Consider the following 20,617-nt stretch of genomic DNA (forward strand, 5'->3'; position numbering starts at 1 on the left):
TAATTTGTTGTTGGAACTCAAATCTGTGGTTGGAACTCAAACTTGAACCATCGGAGAAGAAGAAAATATGAGGGAGAGAGAGAGAAAGTATAAATTAAAGAAATAAAATATAAAAAAGGTAAAATAAAAAAAATAATATTTTATTAATATAGGGAAGCATTTAAGGAAGCTACTGAGGTGCATATTAACATAGGGAAGCAAAAAGTAATTTGGTTCCCTAAACTTAGGGAATATGACAGGGAAGCTGCTGGGAATGCTCTAAAGGGAGTGTTAGGTTGTAATGACCCAAAGAAAAAAAAAAAAAAAAGTTAGCTATATCTATGTTATGATTCTAAAATGATTAATCAATTTGAAACTTTTTTATAATTCCTTAAAGTAACTAAGTAACATCAGATTTAGTATTTATGATTATATTTGTAAATCACTTACTTTATGTGAGCTATTTTCCATCCTTTCAATATGGACTCGAGAAAGTTTACACCTCTTTACGTGAATTTCACCCTTCTTATGCAAGATTTCTCTTATTGGTCAAGTAGTGCACTCTTGAACTTTTATTATTATTATTATTTTGACATGTCTCTACAAGAGGAGAGATGAAGATTTGAACTAGTGACTTTCTCTTCAATAAATGTAGTCCTAACCAATTAAACTACCTCTTGGAACCACTCTTGAACTTTTTTGGGCCTTTGATCTATGAAATGGAAATTTTCGTAGGGTAGCCCTTTTATTAGTTTGACCCAAAGCTTATTTATAGTATAATATCAGTTATATACCCCTCATTTCCGTAAACAATATGTTTGATTGGTTGGACACTGGAAATTTTTTCATTAAGAAGTTCGTATATTAGGAGTTAACACTGGCTTCCTTTGTTAGTATTTTTTTTTTTTTTTAAAAAGAAAATATATATTTTGAAACACATGAAGGTTTTTGAGACTGAAACTCCTGTCGCAGTCTACGGAAAATTTATATCTTTTTGCAAAGATGATTCTTTTTTATAAAAGTTATCAAAATCTCTCTTTTTTTTTTTTTTTTTAATGTTTTTGCAAAATGTCAAAATCAAATTGAGTAAATAAAGATAGACTTGACTTACGGCCGTTGCCGCAATCCGCATCGGTTCACACCTCGTGTCGATCGGCAGATTGGCTTGTCACCATTCTACATTCGACCAGGGTGCATCACCAAATAAAGGAGATGCATTCTTAGTCGTCTCATTTCTTATCCCTTCTTATTTGTTTAAGGATGTGTTTAGTATTGTAATTTTATAGATAAAAAGTACCATTTTAAACCAAGTTGTAAAAAATTGGTTGTTTGGGATTACGATTTCAAAATGCAAAAAATCAGTGTTTTCAAATCGCAGGTACTGAGATGTTTTTTTTAAAACGCACAATTTAAAAACTAAACTGCAATTTTAAAGACCAAATTACAATTTTACCAAATACTTAATTAGGTTTATAATTTTTTTTAAAAAATCCTTATTTTAAGGGAAAATTACACTTTATCCCCCAAAAGTTTGGGACGATTTTTAATTCGACCTCCAATATTTTAATTTTTGCAATGTACCCCTCAAACTTCTAAATTTTTGCAATTCGACAAATTTAATCTCAAAATTTCTATATTGCCCCTAACTTTTTATTTTTATTTTATTTTAGATATATAAAAAAAAAAAATTGGTGGTGCAAAAATGGCCAGATGGCCAAAGGAGCCGCCCCGAATTTTTTTTTTTTTTTTAAAAAAAAATTATGAGCAATATGAGAATTTTGGGATAAAATTAGTCGAATTGCAAAAATTTAAAAGTTTAGAAAGTTCATTGCAAAAATTAAAACATTAAAGGTCGAATTAAAAATTGCTTCAAACTTTAAAAAATAAAATATACTTTTCCCTTATTTTAAAATTATAATTCCAAACGGAACCTTATTCTAATTTGTTTGAGATACCTAACTGATCAGTCGCAGTCGGTAGGGCGTAAAACCCTTTAAAATGACCGACCCAAAGGCAACAGAGAATAGGCATTATAATATGATAAATTAGTTAGTTAGTCAATTAGGCCAACTTGCATTATTAATTCTGAAAGTGCTGCCCTCATGATAGACAACTATGGATTGGAATTGGTTAGGTGCCGTAACAAACATTTTTTTGTATTTTTATTAACAGTTTACTCTCTCTTTTTCATAAAAAAATATTAAAATTAAATCTAATCGTTGAAAAAATTACATAAAATATATTGTAATGCAATTGGTCAAGTATACCCTAAGGTCTGCCAACACATTATGAGGGATAAAATGGGCTTTAAAGATATATACACACGCGGACACGCGGTACTGGCCGGACAACAAGGATTAATGTGGATTTGTGGGTCTCTTCTAATTAGCCTATATAAATAGGCTTCCTTCCTCCCCCGTTTATATTCACTTATTTTCTCTTCTTTAACTCGCCTTCCTATTTTCTCTCTCTCTCTCATTTCGGCGATTCAAGAGCTTCTTTGCTTTCCATCGTTCAACTTCATGGTTTGTCGCTCTTTCTCGTACAGTTTGTTTCTCCCATGCACACACAAACCGGTTTTGATGTTGATTTTCTTCCTTGTTTTTCCATTTGCAGGAACCGGTGCTTGAAACAGGAGGTGGTCTTAGATATGAAGAGGTTCGCCCGGTTTGTTTTATTTTTTATTTCTTTTTCATGTTCTGTTCTTTATTTTTGTTTTTTGAATTTATTTATTTTGTTTTGCAGGAGCATATAGTCAATTCTCGCGGATTGAAGCTCTTCACATGTAGATGGCTTCCGGCAAATCAAGAACCGAAAGCCTTGATTTTCATATGCCATGGTTATGCCATGGAGTGCAGCATCACCATGAACAGTCAGTATTTGTTCTTCATTCATTCCCTTTATTATTATTATTATTATTTCATAATAATTTTGAAACAAATTAACCCAAAAATAAAAAAAATCTGAATATAAAAGGTTAATTTGCGATTGGATCAGGTACGGCAACCCGGCTAGCGAAGGCGGGCTTTGCTGTTTATGGAATAGACTACGAAGGCCATGGAAAATCAGAAGGATTGCAAGCCTTCGTCAACAACTTTGACGACGTCGTCGCGGACTGCTCTAATCATTTTACAAGCATATGTGGTCAGTTTTTATTTTCTGTCTCTGTGAACGTAAAAGAAGACTGGCCGCAATTTACTCATCTTTCATTATTTATTTATTTATTTTGTGGGTGACTTTCAGAAAAGAAAGAGAACAAAACGAAGATGAGATATTTGTTTGGTGAGTCCATGGGTGGGGCAATCGCTCTCCTATTACACAGGAAGAGGCCTGACTACTGGGACGGTGCCGTCTTGGTTGCACCCATGTGTAAGGTATGCTCTTTTATTTTTACTATGGTGTTTTGAACTTTTATGTGTCTGTCTTTTACCATCGTATATATTTATTATATAAATTGACACGATATATTACATAATTAAATTTGATTTACATTAATTAAGGTGACAAGTTTTAAATATATAATTTTTAAAAATTAATTGATATCATGAAAAGTAATATCATTCTTCTCCTTTGATTTTTCTGAGGAGTGGATCTATTCAATGTTTCTATCTTTTCTATGATTCTATCTTCTTTCTTTGTACAATATATATTATATACGGTACAGAAAAATCATCAATTATTTTTTAACCTTTTATGTGACGTACGGCTGATGGTGGCACGTGTCTACTGTTCATATAATTTGGAGTTTTAGCATGCGGACACTTTGGGTTCTAGAATCTGTTGACTTTTGAGTTGAGGTGGGCCCTTTTTCTTGGTCAAAGTAAATATAATATAAGGCGTAGCTTTTCTATCGTTCCAAGAGACACGATTTTTCAAGAGATATTATGTTTATACCTCTTTTTGACAATATGTCTGGGACAACGTTTTCTCCTTGGTTAAAAGAATTTCTTTTAACTTTGTAAAAATAACATGTATCTCTCGCTCATGTTAAAAACTCATGTGCGAATAAATTTTATTAAAAACTCATGTGCATCTCACATGTTATTAAAAAAAATGAACACATGTCACTTTTATAGATTAGGTTGAAGGAAATTCTTCCAACCCAGTTTGGAAGAAAATTTTGTCCATATTTCTATCGATTATAATTGTTATGACTAGTTTTATGATATATTTGCTGAGTTTTAATCATTGTAGGAATAATGAATTAATCAAAATAAAATAAAATAAAAATTCTCCGATTTTGGAACAAAAAATTAAACATGGCAAGATAATCTTAATGTTGACCAAATCTAATTTGACATATTGAATTTGGATAAATGGAGAATAATTTAAATGAGAAGCCTATCGAGATTAAATAGGTAATTGGATAAATATTTAAATTGTTTTTAATTTTATATTTATTATTTACAGATCGCAGATGACCTAAGGCCACCTGAATTGGTGATACGTATTTTGACAAAGCTTTGCAAATTAATTCCAACGTGGAGAGTTACACCAACCCAAGATATCGTTGACGTCGCCTTTAAAGTACCTGAGGTTAGACAACAGGTATATATATTTCTCACCCCCTTCCTTCCTTCACTTTCCTTAAAAAAATACAAAGCACTCTTATTTATTACGAAGACAGTAATGCAAGACTGTGATGTCATTATTATGGGATAATTATAAGATAAAAATTTTGCTTATAGTATTATTCACAATTTGGTAAATTCTTATACGACTAAGATGACGTGACATAAAAAATTAACATTTTTATTATTGTCTAGCAATGTATTAAATACTATTATTCTTTAAAGAAATCCACTTGAGAGCTGAGTTTTAATGATAACATATTAACAGATCAGAGCCAACCCATATTGCTATAAAGGGCGGCTTCGCTTGAAAACAGCCTATGAACTTATGAGGGTCAGCACGGAGCTTGAGCAGAGACTTCAAGAGGTTTGTTGGTTATTTCTTCTTTTGCTTTTATTGTAATCCTCTTACAAAATGCTTTGGATTCCTGAAACCTGTTATTAATTTTTTGGGGCCTTCTTCAGGTTTCGGTTCCATTTATAGTCCTCCACGGTGATGATGACAGAGTGACAGACAAATCAGTAAGCAAACTACTTTATGATGTGGCATCCAGCACAGACAAGACGTTCAAGTTGTATCCAAACATGTGGCACGGTCTACTCTATGGAGAGACACCAGAAAACTCGGACATTGTGTTTTCAGACATCATCAGTTGGTTGGAGGAGAGATCGACCTTAGGAAATTCAAGGTTGGAGAGGGAGCAAAAGCATGAAAATGACGATTTCAGTTTATCAAAGACTAAACAAATGCCAGAAAATTACTAGGGCGGCTGGATGGCAATGAAATGAACATATAGTCAAGAGACGAAAATTAATCTGCAGTGAAAAATGCATTGATTATGAGATTGATATGGTTGAGTTGGCTGGGCTGTGGGAAGTGGCTGCAGAACTAGAATTGGCAGTGGAGGTGGAAGAGGAATCCATTTGAGAGATGAAAAAGAAAGAAAGAAAGAAAATAATCTCTGTTTGTGTATGTTCTGCCTTACCACTATGATGTTGAAGTGCTTTTGTATAATAAACGCATCTGTTACAATCGATAAGTGCGAGATCTATCTTGTATTTGAAATGAAGGAGATTAATTATTATTTTTTACAATATAATTTACAGTATTTTGGACGTCACAGCTCTCTCAAAATAGCCGTATATAATTTTCTGTGTTTGGGGTCTTTGTGAATGTGTTGGAGCGGTTGCTGGATATAGGTCTTTGACAGCTCCTTTAAATAATATCAAATCTTCAACACTAGAGAAAGAAAACGAAAATAAAGGAAGAGAGAAAAGAATACTCAAAAGAGTTTCAATATACTTATGAGGAATCAGATTGCACTCTAATCATTTACCACAACCATCTCAGATTCAAGAGGTGGTATTATAGATGCTCTCCAGAGATGGCATGATATTATTTACATCGCTTTTTCCACTTTTGCAATATCGAAGTCAAAGATCACAGGCTGCTGCCTGCTAGCTGCATAGCCACAAGGACAAAATTAAACAGAAAATCCTAAATTGACGAGTATGTGCCCTAGGGCCGGTTGAGTGCGAAAAGCCTCCCAGTCCGTAGAGGCATGGTTTTCTTCCACCTACCATGGAAATTTACATTTTAAACAAGAATAATCATACATCAGTCTATAGGAGCTTTCATTGTTCTCGATCATTTCTACCTGCAGCAGTTTTTCATTGTTCACATTTTATACGTAAAAAGTCATGCAGTAATATTACATTCCATGATTCGGTAGGTTTATGTGAGTTTTTACTACCCAGATTAGTGACAGATAGGAACAAATCTAATTGCAGTGCAGACTTTAAACACATACACCGGACAGCGCATGTAGCGGTTAATTAACATAATTTTCATGTAAGGAACACATCAAGATCAAATACGACTAATTACAACAACAAAAAATGCTGACTGGCAGGTGAAAGGATTGCATATTTCTTTTTCCGTATGCCCTAGCCGTTCCCAACATTAATGTCACTCCCAATGTCTCGTTCTAGAATCAGTCAAGAGGTTGCTTTGCCCAGCATGCGCTGTTTACTCGGTACCAGTACAAAACAGCAACTATCCACATGGATTCATACAATAACCTGCATATGCAAAAGAAAAAAGTGTAAGAAATTCTTGTGATTGTTTGTCTTTGCTATCCACTACGCCACTAACCTGCTCAAATCTTTTCGTTTCACGGATCCCATTATTTAATAGTCTATAGTTTGTTTATTACCTACACTTACAAAAAGAAATCACTCAGTTCCACATTAATCGTCTTAATTATGTTAGTAAAGTGGTCCCAGCTGACTATATAAGCAAGCTCATATAATCCGCCAATTTTATCAGTTGAATGAAAAGATCACCAGCAAGTTCAAAAGCTTCTTTTCAGGATGTCATTGCCTTCTTTCTTAGGCGTGGACACTGAGGAAACCTAGGTTTGGTTACCTAGGATTTTATTCTTCTTTCATTCTTCCTTAACACATTGAAATCAGACCTGATGTTCTACCTAGGGCAGATTAAATCTAAAACCTTGGGGATCAACCTATAAAAAAACCTCCAATGATTTTCCAAGTTCCTACTCCATTAGGGCTCAACCATACCTAAACCTATAACACATCAAATCATAGCACAGCAGTGCAAAACTTCAAAGATTCTGCATCAAGTCCTGGACTACAAAGACAGGTGAAGCCAACAAATAGAACCATTAAATATGCCCCCAAAAGCTGAAACTGTTTTGAGACAAAGCAAGGACCCATTTGATGTGTCCAATGCTCGAAATCCCAAGACCAACTGAATTTTAAGTTTTATGAACATTTCGCCATTCTCCACTCTCCACACATGTCAAGCAGTCACATGAACATTGAGAAATATCTAACAGTACATGCTACGTCCTGCTCCTCCAGCTCCCAGCAAATAAGAATGCTACTATGTCTCGATGAAACCAAATATCCAAAAAAAGAAGGAAAAAAAAAAAAAACAATAATAATAGATATAAAAATACATATATAAAATGAGAAGAGAGAAAAAAAAAAAAAAAAAAACACCTTTAAGTTGGATTTTCCTCAAATGATCTTATTTCGAACTTCTTCGAGTTTCTTTAATATCTCTCCTGGAGTTCTATCCAATTCATCCGCAATTTTTCTCTGCAAATCCAAAGGCAATGTTGGGAACTGCTCACATAGATCCCCATCAATCACGTCCTGCAAAATAGCAATTCAGTACTTCCATCTTTGTTTCATAGCAAAATATAAGTAAGCCATACCTAATGGAACCCAAAAGATCATGGCAGGGCTCAGGAAAAAGAAAAATTATGGAAGGAAGCAAAAACTGGAACATAGGTTTCTCTGGCTGATCACAGGAAGTTAAAACATGATTACCCCAGCAACCCCTAACATTTTGGAGAAGACGTGGTGTTCTATTATCATACAAGTAGCATCCGCATCAATAGTAGTAATTGTAAATAGCTACATAAAACTATGGTCAAGTCACATACAGAGACTGTTAGATCAAAGGTCGATTCAATTGATTAGCAACATGCAGTTTAAGGGCATGTTGACATCCTGGGAAAAACAAATTTTACAAGCCAACTATAACAAAAACCAGTCAGATGCAACATACAACTGATGACGATAATTGAACTGACCCTTAAAATCCACTGACCATCCCCCAAGGAAACTTATTCTTGTATGGGAAAGCTTTCAGGACTCTTCAAAAGCCAATTTGTAAGTGAAATCTTGCACTCGATATGACTAATTTTCTTACATGACAAATCCAACCTTTCATAATATCAACAGCGCTGTTCTATATAAGATACAGCAGACCTATAATCCATACTGGAGCAACTAAAGTTTAAGACCAATGACAGGAAAAATTCCAGAAACTCTCACGAAAGAAGACAAAAAAAAATAGCATTCTTAAGAAGATTCGAAACCAGAGGATGGAGCCTTGTATTTTAAAAACCAAAAGTAAAGAAGGACATGAATGCTAACACTCTTACTAAGTGCAAAGAGTCATTGAAGAATCCAATAACAGTAAAACTTGATTATCCTGTACGAATGATTATATGGGACAACAGGTAAATATAACAGAAAGAATATAATAAATGCATATTACCTTAACAGGAAAATAAGCAGATCTATAAGCCATGTGATCTCTTCCACACAAAGGCGGATGTTCCTGCCTCATATACATCTCCAAGTGAGAAAAGAAGTCAACATCGTCGCGGGAAGTGAATGCTAGCAATGCCCCCAAGCTTCCCATCACTGTGCCATATATGAGGCACTCTCCACCGCCTGGAATTAAAGATGCCTTCTGCAAGCAAGTGACCACATCACCAGCATGAAACTGCACTATCTCCTCTACCTTGTTTGGAGCTCCATTCAATTTCCCCTGCTCCCATTTTATTTTCCCACCAGTTGGATCTTCTTCTATCTCATCTGAAACATCCTGCGGTAACCGCACAAAATAGATGTTCCCGAACTTGTCAGCACCTGCCATTGTGTCAAAATCTATGTGGTATGATGCAGTAAGCCATCTTGGAACAGAATCATCGGCAAATATATACAGTTGATTCTCATCCCGTCTATACTTGCAGTAATGGAAGGACTGCAGAGAGGACACAGAAGATAGTCAGTTAAGGAATTATGAAGAAGAAAAGTAAGGAAGAACAGGTCTCAGTGCACAAGCCACTTCCAGACAGTATACACCACAAGAAAATAAAAGACCAGGATATGGATTGCATGGATTCCACTTACCCAGCTAAATATTTGGGTGACCACCCAATGGTTTTTGCAAATATGGTATTCGGTATAATATCTAACAGCAATGCTCCAACCATCATATAACACCACAAGTTTTTCGATTCATGCATCAGAAACATATAGGCCTTGTTTGGTATCAATATCACTGACACATTTAATCTAATATCAAATATTATGTACCAAGATTTTGTGTAACCAGATCAGCATTTTTCTATGTTTCTTCTTAAAGCTTCACAAAAGGTTGTCAAGACAACTAAACTGATCACCATTTTCCAATGTCCTGCCTCTGTGACACTAGGCATTTTTTTTTTGTTGCTTACAAACATCTATTTAATGCTCCAAAACTTGCTAATTATTGAAGTGCTTCATGTGGTTTAACTTTTGACTGGTTCGCAGGGATTTTTGTCAAATTACTATGCCTCATGTTACAGAAAGGCTGGGCAGCCAAGAAACAGAACATTCATAGCATGTGCAAAACTAATACAAGATGTTCTGAAGAGTGAGCAGCAACATAATGGAACACAACCAAAAAGGATTACATGAGCGATTAAGGTGATCCCATGGACACAAAATATGAGATATCCATTTGTAAGCTAAGGACAAGAAGAAGACAAAATGGCAAAAATTTATTATTTTATTTTATTTATTTATTTATTTATTTTTATGAGTGATTTTTTGTCCCCATGGGAAGGGGAGAATGAGAGATTCGAACTAGTGACTTCCGCTTTATGAGGCGTGATCCCCAGCTAATTGAACTAGTCCTTAGGGACAAACAGACCCTATAATTGTAAAGAAGACATTACTTTGTTCTAACAGCAAATATTGCCCAATATTAAACAGGTTGTTGCTACTGACTACAGAGAGCCCAGTATGGCTTTAATTCTTAGCTGACTTCTTCCAAAGTTTTCAATTTTTGTCCATGAATTGTTTCCATTCATATACACAGACAAAAATCTGAGAAAACAAACTACAAGCACTTAATATGAAAATATAAGAAATTCCATATGTATGTGTATATGGATGTATGCCTATATGTATGTGTCTATCTATACGTATGGCAATAAAGTAAACTCAAATTCATCAAACTCAAAAATAAATAAATAAAATAAGAAAAAATATCATACCTCTTGAATGTCACCAACATATATCCGATCACGATAAGTGTGAATGGAGACAATAGTGTTGGGAAACAGTTTATTCTCACATTTTCTAAGCAATCTCCTCTTGCCCAAATCATATAATCTGAGCACAGATCCCATACCCACAAGTAATCTTCCCTGGAACTGGCACAAAGCAGTAGGGACACCTTCCACTTGCGTCTTGTGCAATAATTCAAGTGATTTTCCATCCTCTACAAACCTATAAATATGAATAAAACCAGCAGCTAAACTTCTTTTAGGCCAAAACTGTAGTCCCTTTGCTGTACCAACAGCTAAAAGGGTTCCATACTCCTTATCATGGAAATTCACAGTGCATATGCTGAATGCAGCTTCATTGTCCTGAAGCTCCAGCAGACAAGTCGTATTTGCTGTCTTTGGGTCAAGAACTCTGATGCAAGAAACCCACTTGTCTGACTCTGCCTTGGGATAGCCATAGTGCTCATCCGAGAGGGGATCATCTTTGTCCTCATCACCACCATTCTCCATCTGTTCCACATTACCGTTTTCACCTGTTCCAGCAGCCTCAAAGCTCTCCTTTTTTGCAGCTTCACGCTCTTCAGCTGTGAATGCTCCTTGATCACTCTCAATAATTACCAACAATTTTCGCTTGGGTTGAAGCACGAACTTTCTTGGTGTGTACCTTAGGGGAATCACAGTTTCATTAAATGTTTCTCCCAGCCTCTCAATGGTAAAAACCCTCAAAGCATCACCAGCAACAGCAACAACACCTTCCTCACATTGGTCAGAGGCAAATGATGCTGCATATTCAAGAGTCTCATATGATAGGGGTGTTAAAAGAAAATGTCCTTGGTGAATATAACCAAGCCAAGGTCGACTTGACAAGCAAAGCATTGCGCGCTTGCCTCTTACAATGATAGAAAAGAGCTTTGGGGCTCTCAGTCCCAAGAATCGAGAACAGGAATCAGAAAGCTGTCCAGTCACCATATCTACAACTGTTCTGAATAGAACCCCATTCTGTAAACCAGAATTAAGAAAAAGGCTGGCAGGATGATCAGCACCATCCTCCCCACCTATTGATGCCTGGACTTCAAGGAAAAGGAGAGACTCTGGAGCTGAAGAAACACTTTGCACACTCAGAATCTGCATACCGTCTTCAGGGTCCAATGATAAGATACGAATCGTGTTGTCATATGAACCAACCGCAAGGAAACGAGATCTCTGCCTCCCTTCAGGTACAGGGGCAATGTCCAAACAAGCTACATCACCTGACATTTCATGCTTATCCACCTCAATTAGTTGACCAGTAATATCCACCTCAAAATACACAAGTTCACCCCCACTAAGTGCAATGACCACTTGAAGCCTGTTAGAGCCAACCTTAGAAATTGTCCTCTTTCCAGGAGTCCTCCACTCATTGATACGGCCATCCTCCCTAATATGCCTAATGCCATTAGGATGAACTTGCATGAGAGAGTCATCACCTATCAAAGAAACAGAAAGTGAAGGCGTAGTATCAAGAAACCCACTATCACTAACTTCTTCAACTGTCTCACCAATGGAAAGCACGAGAGTGGCATTTGAGAATGACACAACAATGTACGCATCAAACTCATCATTGACATTCTTTTTCACAGTCCAGACTGCACTTGGTACACCAGGAAGCTCCGACACAGCCATTTCACTAATGGCCAAACCAGGTCTTAAGATTCTTATAGATGAACGAGGACCCCGTCCACAAAGCGTAAATATCTGAGGTGTTTCTTCTTCAAATAGATTTACGACTTTCATGTCCATTATTGGCATCAAGCTCTCAACTTGGTCAATCCTAAGAAGGTTCTTAAGTCGTCTTGGCTGGAAAAACACCGGCTGGAAACCTTCTTCAGTTTCCATTAATGTGGCTGACGAAGACTCCACATCAGCATCATCACCTATTCCCCGGAACTGATAGAAAGAATGATTCCCAAATTCAGAAGCAGCAAACAAGTGCCCTGACTTCAATACACACATGGAAGCAGTAACTGGAAAGGTATCAAAATACTTGATCTTCAATTCCGAAACACGGTCATTGTCATGATCCAATGTAACCTTAAAAATATCCCCATACTCTGTTTGCAACAGAAAGAAGAACATCGCTTTTTGTTTATGCACTGCTGCTGAAACTATAAGAACCCCACGCTCAGCAGGCAAATCTAAACGCCTAGGAATCACAGCCCTAATATCCGGGTGTCCCTGATTCTTATATATCACAAAATTCTCCGCACAAACCAACACACCACTCGGCCCATCCCCTCCTCCAGGAACAGTAACGAGCAAATTTGCACCATTATCAACAGGCTCGGACCACTTCCTAGACACATGGTTAAGACCTAAATCAAGCTCATAAAAGGTCAAATTCTTCTGGGCCTCACTCGCAGCCTGCCCAGTCGAATCCTGGTCTGCCTCCGAGTAATCCAACTCAATGGCGGCAAAAATTGGGTTATCGAACCCGCAGTCAACCCCGCAGATGGAATACACTATCGTATGCGACTTGTGTGCCTCCAACGGCGACGAGATGGTCAGCCTCGCTGCCGTGTCCCTATTCAACACATAAACAAGCTTCTGCTTCTCACAAGCCCCAATCATCACTGCCCTACCCTTGGGATCGATAGCCAAGTACTGGCCCGGAACAATCCTACGACACCCCGATTTCCCGAAAGTTTCTTGGTGAACTTTATCGAACACATTCTTTTCCTTGTTGTACTCGAGGATCACGATTCGACCCGAGTCCGACCCGACCACGATATAGTCTTTCTGAGCCCCGGTGAGCCTAAACTGAGCTAAAGACCTAATGGCACCGAAGATTTCAACGGAGAGAAGGGTTCGGATCTTACCGTTATCGTCGGGTCGGAGAAGCTCCAGAATCTTGCCGCGTGCGACGACGATCTCTTGGACCTTCCCGCCGGAGAAGTTGCCGTTGATGGCACAGACTATGCCGGTGGCTCGCTGCAGAGTGAGGCTGTAGAGGTACATGGCTCGAGAACTTGGGCCAGCTAGGGTTTCGAAGTGGGAAGGAAAATGGAGGATTAGGGTTAGGGTTTTAGATGATGCTCAATTGGTGGAGACTGGAGAGGGATTTAGGGTTTTGGGAATGGGGGTTCTGGTGCAGAGTGCGGTTAAAGAAGAGAGAGGAGAGGAGTGTGCGAGTGAGTGAATTGTGATGTGTAAAACCCTAGGGGGATTTCTGGGGATGAGAAAGGTTACCCGCCTTTGTTTGAATCGGACGGCTGAATTTGACGGAGCTGGTCGGTTTCAGGATACGTGGTTAATAATTGGTGCTTTCACTCTTCGTTTAGTTATGATAAACATATACAAGAAATGAAAGATTAATATTTATATAAATATTTTAAGGGTATGTTTAGAATTGCGTTTGAGGGGCTTAAAAATGCTTTTAATACTCAAAAAGTCAATTTGAAAAAAAAAAATACTTGTTTGGTAAAAAAAAATTAAAAGCGTTTTTAAGTGTCCAAAAAACCTAAAAATGATCAAAACGCATTTTTGGCAAAAATTTAAAAATGAAGCTTTTGTCCAAAAGTTCTTTTTGACTTAAAAACTCTATTTTTTAAAACATAATCCCAAACAAGCTCTAAATTTTTTTTTGAATAAAACATCGAGCATATTCATAAATTAAGCAAACCGTTGCTCAAAGATTACAAATTTTCAATTTCTTGAAGACAACTAGGACACTCATGTATCCATAGCTTATACTTCACAATAAAGGATTACAAACTACGTAATTATTTTACATAGTTAAGAATTGTTAGAATATTATGAATCTTTGCTTGGTCCCTACTCTTGCCTTGGTTGCCAAGTTACTTGGTCCCTACTCTTGCCTTGGTTGCCAAGTTAATTTCCTTATAGAGATTGTTTTCTTGCAAGTTAATTTATTCTGTAATTATTGTATTATTTTGTAATTATTGTATTTCCTTTCTTTTAGGGCCTCATTCAACTATAAATAGGTCATTCCATTGTACAATTTAAAATACATCAGAAATACAAATTTCTTCTCCACAACTATCTTTCTGTTATCTTTTTCTACATGGTATCAGAGCCACCGTTTTCTTGGTGCCTCTTTTAAGCCTCCGTTCTCCGTCCGTACAATTTTCTTGTTTTTCCGTTTGAGCGTTCTTTTTTGTGGTTCTTTCTATCTCAACAATACACCAAACGCTTGTTGCGGTTATTTTTTTGTATGTGATGGAAGTTGTAGATGTCTTGTTGTTCAAAATCAGAATATTTGTGCACCATAGCTACTGTGCACGCGCCACACCAGATTGCTCCCTGAGGCTGCACCTGCACCTTCGCCACACCGGATTACTACCCACAGGTTTATTTATTTTTTTTTTTTTTTTCCGAGAAAAAAAAAAATGTCTACCAATCTTGATAATATTGTCCGTCCCATTGACAATATTTTAGATGGTTCCAATTATATGTTGTGGGCTCAAAATATGGAAGTTTTTTTTAGAGGGAGGAGATTATGGCGTTATATTTGTGGAGAAACTGTTGCACCCACACAAAAAGAAGGTGAGTCAGCCGACAAATTTGCTAATCGATTTGAAGATTGGGATAGTGCAAATTATCGTATTATTTCTTGGTTTATCAATACTTTAGTTCCTTCCATCCATAGTTTACTCCCCAAGCTTGGGAATGCAAAGGCTGCTTGGGAGTTTTTAGCAAAACGATACAATTGTACTTATGATGCCTCACTTAAGTTTCAAATTGAAACTAAACTTTATCAGACACGTCAGGAGCCAGGTCAGTCTATTGCTGATTTTTATTCTCAAACTAATAGTCTTTGGGAGCAATTATCCGCTGCAAATCCTCAACTGAAGCATCCTGAAGATGTAGAAATATTTGCAAAGTATCGGGATCGTCGAAAGTTTATGCATTTTATGATGGCTCTTCGTGCGGATTTTGAATCCACTCGGGCTTCTCTCTTACACCGCAATCCTCTTCCCACATTGGAGGCTGCTGTAGCAGAACTTATTTCTGAAGAGACTCGACGGTCCACTATGCACTTGCAATCTCCAGATATGGCTGTCGCTGCTACACCTCAGAGTGTTCCTAAATTTCCTCCTAGACGATCCACACCACCGTCTTCCTCCATGAAGTTCATTTGTAACTATTGCAAACAGCATGGTCACTCTATTGCTAATTGCTATAAGCTCCAAAACAGACGTCAGTCACGAGCTCCTTTCCAACAAACAGCCGCAGTTGTTTCATCTGGTTCCTCTGCACCTGCATCTTACACTGAGAACCAATCTCAATCCTCTGCTCTCACTGCATCTGACGTTGAGGCACTAATCCATCAGGTTCTGTCTCGTTCCTCTACTGCCTTGTCCGTCACATCAAGTAAAAATTCATGGTTCATCGACTCTGCTTGTTGTAATCATATGACCCATGACCCCACCTTATTTTTCCAAAAGTCTGCCCTTTCTCCCAACCCTGTCATTTATACTGCTGATGGTTCTAAGTTACTTGTTAGTCACAGTGGGTCTATTTCTTCACCTAATTTGTCTATTGATAACACATATCTTGTTCCCCAATTGTCATTAAATCTTCTTTCAGTTGGCCAACTTTGTGAACTAGGTTTGGAGTTGAAATTTTTTAACAGGGGTGTTGATGTGCAGGATCCACAGACGGGTCAACTAATTGGGACCGGCCGTAAGATTGGACGTCTTTTTGAGCTTTCATTCTTGCAAACTCCTACTCACTTAGCTGTTGCTATCAAAACACTCACTGCTTCTTCCAACTTATGGCATTCACGTTTGGGTCATGCCTCTCTACCACGTGTCCAACTTCTTGCATCTCAAGGTCATATAGGATCAGTAGATGTAAAATCTTTTGATTGTGTTTCTTGTCATCTTGGCAAACAAACACATTTATCTTTTAATAAAAGTGAGTCGTCATCTTCTGCACCATTTGATTTAGTTCATTCTGATATTTGGGGCCCTGCCCCTGTTCCCACTGACGGGGGATTTCGCTATTTTGTTATTTTTCTTGATGATTATTCTCGTTATACTTGGATATATTTATTACAGCATCGCTCTGAACTCACTCAAGTTTATCAAAATTTTCATCAAATGGTACAAACCCAATTTTCTCGTACCATCAAAATTTTTCGTTCAGATAATGCTATGGAATATAATGAGAAATTTTTTCAAAATTTTTTAAAACGAAATGGGACCCTCTCTCATCGTTCTTGTCCTTACACTTCTCAGCAAAATGGGCGTGCAGAACGCAAACATCGTAACATCTTAGACACTGTAAAAGCTCTTCTCATCTCTGCCTCACTTCCTGAACGCTTTTGGGGTGAGGCTGCTCTCACTGCTATTTACACGATTAATCGTGTGCCTTCTCCGACTATTCACAACCAAACTCCTTATGAGCGCTTGTATGGTAGCACACCTAACTATTCTTTGCTTCGCGTCTTTGGTTGTATCTGTTTTGTCACTCTTCCTCCACATGAGCGTACTAAACTTGAACCCCGTTCTCGCTTGTGTTGCTTCCTTGGTTATGGCATCACTCAAAAAGGTTATCGCTGCTATGACCCCATTGCCCGACGACTTAGGATCTCTCGCCATGTGGAGTTCTGGGAACATAAAATGTTCACCAGTCAAATGCCTTTTCCGCATTCTTCCTCCGCATATTCTCCTGTCTTCACTGACCCCTCTATTGTCTTATTTCCTGGATCATCTGCAGATAACTCAAGCTCATTGGACGAACCTTCTACGGCTACTTCTAATTTGCCTGATTCGACTACGGATCCTCCTGCTACATCACACACTCTCGAGCCTTCTCCTGAACTTCGTCACTCCGATAGGGTAAGAGCACCACCTGCCTATCTCCATGATTATCATTGTTTTTCTGTTCTTGCTACTCTTCACGAACCTCACTCTTATCGTGAGGCTAGTGCTGACCCTCTTTGGTAGAAAGTTATGTCTGATGAACTAGATGCCCTTTCTAAAACCCATACATGGGACTTGGTGGATTTGCCTCCTGGGAAGTTTGCAGTGGGATGTAAGTGAGTTTATAAAATTAAAACTCGTGCAGATGGATCTATGGAACGCTATAAGGCTCGTCTTGTTGCGAAAGGATTTGCTCAGGAGTATGGTATTGACTATGAGGAGACTTTTGCTCCTGTTGCTAGACTGACCTCTATTAGATCCTTACTTGCAGTTGCTGCTGTTCGGCATTGGCAGTTATTTCAGATGGATGTTAAAAATGCATTCCTCAATGGTGATCTTACAGAAGAAGTCTATATGCACCCTCCACCTGGCTATCACCATCCGCCACACAAAGTTTGCAGACTCCGTCGGGCACTTTATGGTCTCAAGCAGGCTCCTCGTGCTTGGTTTGCCAAGTTCAGTTCTGTGGTTGCTCAACAAGGCTTTGTTTCTAGTTCTTATGACTCAACTCTCTTTCTTCGGACTACTGATAATGGTATTATCCTTATCCTTCTTTATGTAGATGATATGATTATTACTGGTGATGACATTTCAGGCATCCGTGCTCTTCAATCCTTCCTTAGCCAAAATTTTGAAATGAAGGATTTGGGAACACTCAGCTACTTCCTTGGTCTTGAGGTTACCTCGAGTAATGATGGTTATTATCTCTCTCAAGCCAAATATGCATCTGATTTACTTTCCTGAGCAGGTCTGACAGACAGTAAAACAGCGAGCAGCCCCCTTGAGACCAATGTCAAACTTCTAGCCACGGATGGTGAGCCTTTATCCGATGTTACTCTCTACAGGCAGCTAGTAGGTAGTCTTATTTATCTCACTGTTCCACGAACTGATATTGCCTATGCTGTTCATTTGGTGAGTCAATTTATGAGTGCACCTCGATCTACTCATTATGCTGCTGTTCTCCGCATTTTGCGCTATGTCAAGGGCACTATGTTTCATGGTATTCATTTCTCTTCTCATTCATCTCTTGAGCTCCGAGCCTACTCTGATGCTGATTGGGCTGGTGATCCTACTGATCGTCGCTCTACCACTGGATATTGTTTTCTACTTGGAACTTCTCTAATTTCGTGGCGCAGTAAGAAACAATCTGTTGTTGCTCGATCTAGTACTGAAGCTGAGTATCGTGCTCTTGCTGACACTACATCTGAACTTCTCTGGTTACGATGGCTTTTGTCCGACATGGGTGTTTCTCAGTCCACTAGTTCCCCTATTTATTGTGACAATCGGAGTGCTATACAGATTGCTCATAATGATTTTTTCCATGAGCGCACAAAACATATCGAGATTGATTGTCATTTCATCCGCCATCATCTTCAGCAAGGTATTTTGCATCTTCATTCCGTCACCTCTGCAGATCAATTGGCTGACATCTTTACCAAATCTCATCCACCTGGACGACTCACTGATCTTATCTCCAAACTTAAGTTGGCTTCGCCCCCTAGAGTTTGAGGGGGGATGTTAGAATATTATGAATCTTTGCTTGGTCCCTACTCTTGCCTTGGTTGCCAAGTTACTTGGTCCCTACTCTTGGCTTGGTTGCCAAGTTAATTTCCTTATAGAGATTGTTTTCTTGCAAGTTAATTTATTCTGTAATTATTGTATTATTTTGTAATTATTGTATTTCCTTTCTTTTAGGGCCTCATTCAACTATAAATAGGCCATTCCATTGTACAATTTAAAATACATTAGAAATACAAATTTCTTCTTCACAATTATCTTTCTGTTATCTTTTTCTACAATTATTCTCTAGTTATTTTACTCATACTATAAAGGTTTCTGTAATATTTCACATTAATCTGTCTTAATACAATGTAATCTATTACATGCTTTCGCTCTCTCTCTCTCTTCTCTCTCCTCCTTTCTCTATTTCTTCAATATATTTAACATACATAAAATCAAAGTTTAAGTACAATATTTTTTCTTAAAATTGCACAAACAATTATGTAAATATTCATAATCATAAACAGATCAAAGATAATGTACTTACATTGACTCAAGAAATCTTTAATTCTTAATAAATAAATAAAAATTGCAGCAAAAATACTTAAGATAACTTTTCATAAAATATAATTTTCCATCAATGACATCATTTCATTGATACCCTTTCAATTAAACCACCTACTTAGGCTTACTTAATTCTGACTTTATATTTCAGAATCTCCATCTTTAGCTCAAGTTCAAGTGTGTTTTGGTCAAATATGGTCTACATATGGCCTAATTACAGGCTCTAACAGTTTAATCATGTCATAAATACTACCGTTCTGATATAATGTTAAATCACTTATTATTTCCATATAATCAATTAAGATCTTTATATATACATTTATTTTAAGTATATACTAGATCCATAACTAACCACCCCAACTAGACCAAACCTAAGCCAATTCTTTTATAAAATGAAGAAATTAACACACAACAAAATCAAAAGCATTCCTTCGTCAAGAAAATGGCCAAGCTAATTCCCTCCGCCATCTCCATGCCAACCATAGCCTGCACACTCTTATTCATGTTCATCATCAACCAGGCATCCTCCTCTAGAACCATTGGCAATCCAACCCCAACCCCTCATAACCATTACCACAAAATAACGTTTCTAATGAGAGATGTGCTCAATGTGACTCAACCCTCATCAAAACCTGCAACCACTAAAGTCACCGGTCAGCTTCCCTTCCAAAAGCCACTAGGCCTTTTCCCTCCCATTGGACGAATCCCCCTACTTGGGTCCAATCCAACAGTTCCGGCTGGCACCGCTGCCGGATTGTCCACTCAAACGCTCGATCTCTCCGGCATCATCGGTGTATCTTTCCCGGCTAGAGCTACCTTCCAAGAGTTGGAGTCTGGGACAGTAACAGTAATAGACCAAGAATTGTTCAAAGGTTCAAGCAGCAACAACAACAACAACATGTCACCCATGCTTGGAAAAGCACAAGGGATATATGTTGCTAGCTCAGAAGATGGGAGCAGCCATATGATGGCCATGACAACATATTTTGATGACTTTAATGATGGGCTGAGGTTTTTTGGGGTGCACCAGACAGAAGTTCCCGAGTCTCATATTGCAGTTATTGGTGGCATTGGGAAGTATCAAGGAGCAAATGGGTATGCAACAGTTAAGGCAGTGGATCATGTTGGGTCTCCTACTGGTGGGGAAGGAAAAGGAACCAATTATAAGCTCCTTCTGTTCAATGTATATCTGAGTTAG

At 37.8% G+C, this 20,617-nt stretch overlaps 3 protein-coding genes across 3 annotated transcripts; 2 read left to right on the forward strand and 1 right to left on the reverse strand.

Moving 5' to 3' along the window:
• Positions 1 to 2,422: 2,422 nt before the first annotated feature.
• Positions 2,423 to 5,671, forward strand: LOC132187308 (caffeoylshikimate esterase). The gene is made up of 8 exons (XM_059601583.2): positions 2,423 to 2,504; positions 2,596 to 2,637; positions 2,725 to 2,851; positions 2,977 to 3,123; positions 3,223 to 3,353; positions 4,390 to 4,527; positions 4,819 to 4,917; positions 5,016 to 5,671. Exons 1-8 carry the CDS (start codon positions 2,502 to 2,504, stop codon positions 5,313 to 5,315), a joined length of 987 nt encoding a protein of 328 aa, XP_059457566.2. The 5' UTR covers positions 2,423 to 2,501; the 3' UTR covers positions 5,316 to 5,671.
• A 540-nt stretch (positions 5,672 to 6,211) lies between these two features.
• On the reverse strand, positions 6,212 to 13,708 carry LOC132186267 (spliceosome-associated protein 130 A). The gene is made up of 4 exons (XM_059600152.2): positions 10,418 to 13,708; positions 8,647 to 9,138; positions 7,578 to 7,733; positions 6,212 to 6,632 (listed from the first exon to the last, which is right to left on the reverse strand). Exons 1-3 carry the CDS (start codon positions 13,421 to 13,423, stop codon positions 7,596 to 7,598), a joined length of 3,636 nt encoding a protein of 1,211 aa, XP_059456135.2. The 5' UTR covers positions 13,424 to 13,708; the 3' UTR covers positions 6,212 to 6,632; positions 7,578 to 7,595.
• Positions 13,709 to 20,011: 6,303 nt separating this feature from the next.
• LOC132188070 (dirigent protein 18-like) lies at positions 20,012 to 20,617 on the forward strand. The gene has a single exon (XM_059602480.2). The coding sequence runs from the start codon at positions 20,012 to 20,014 to the stop codon at positions 20,615 to 20,617; it is 606 nt and encodes a 201-aa protein (XP_059458463.2).

Source organism: Corylus avellana, chromosome 6 (assembly GCF_965113065.1).
Source record: "Corylus avellana chromosome 6, dhCorAvel1.hap1.2, whole genome shotgun sequence".
In the NCBI taxonomy this organism is placed as follows: Eukaryota; Viridiplantae; Streptophyta; class Magnoliopsida; order Fagales; family Betulaceae; genus Corylus; species Corylus avellana.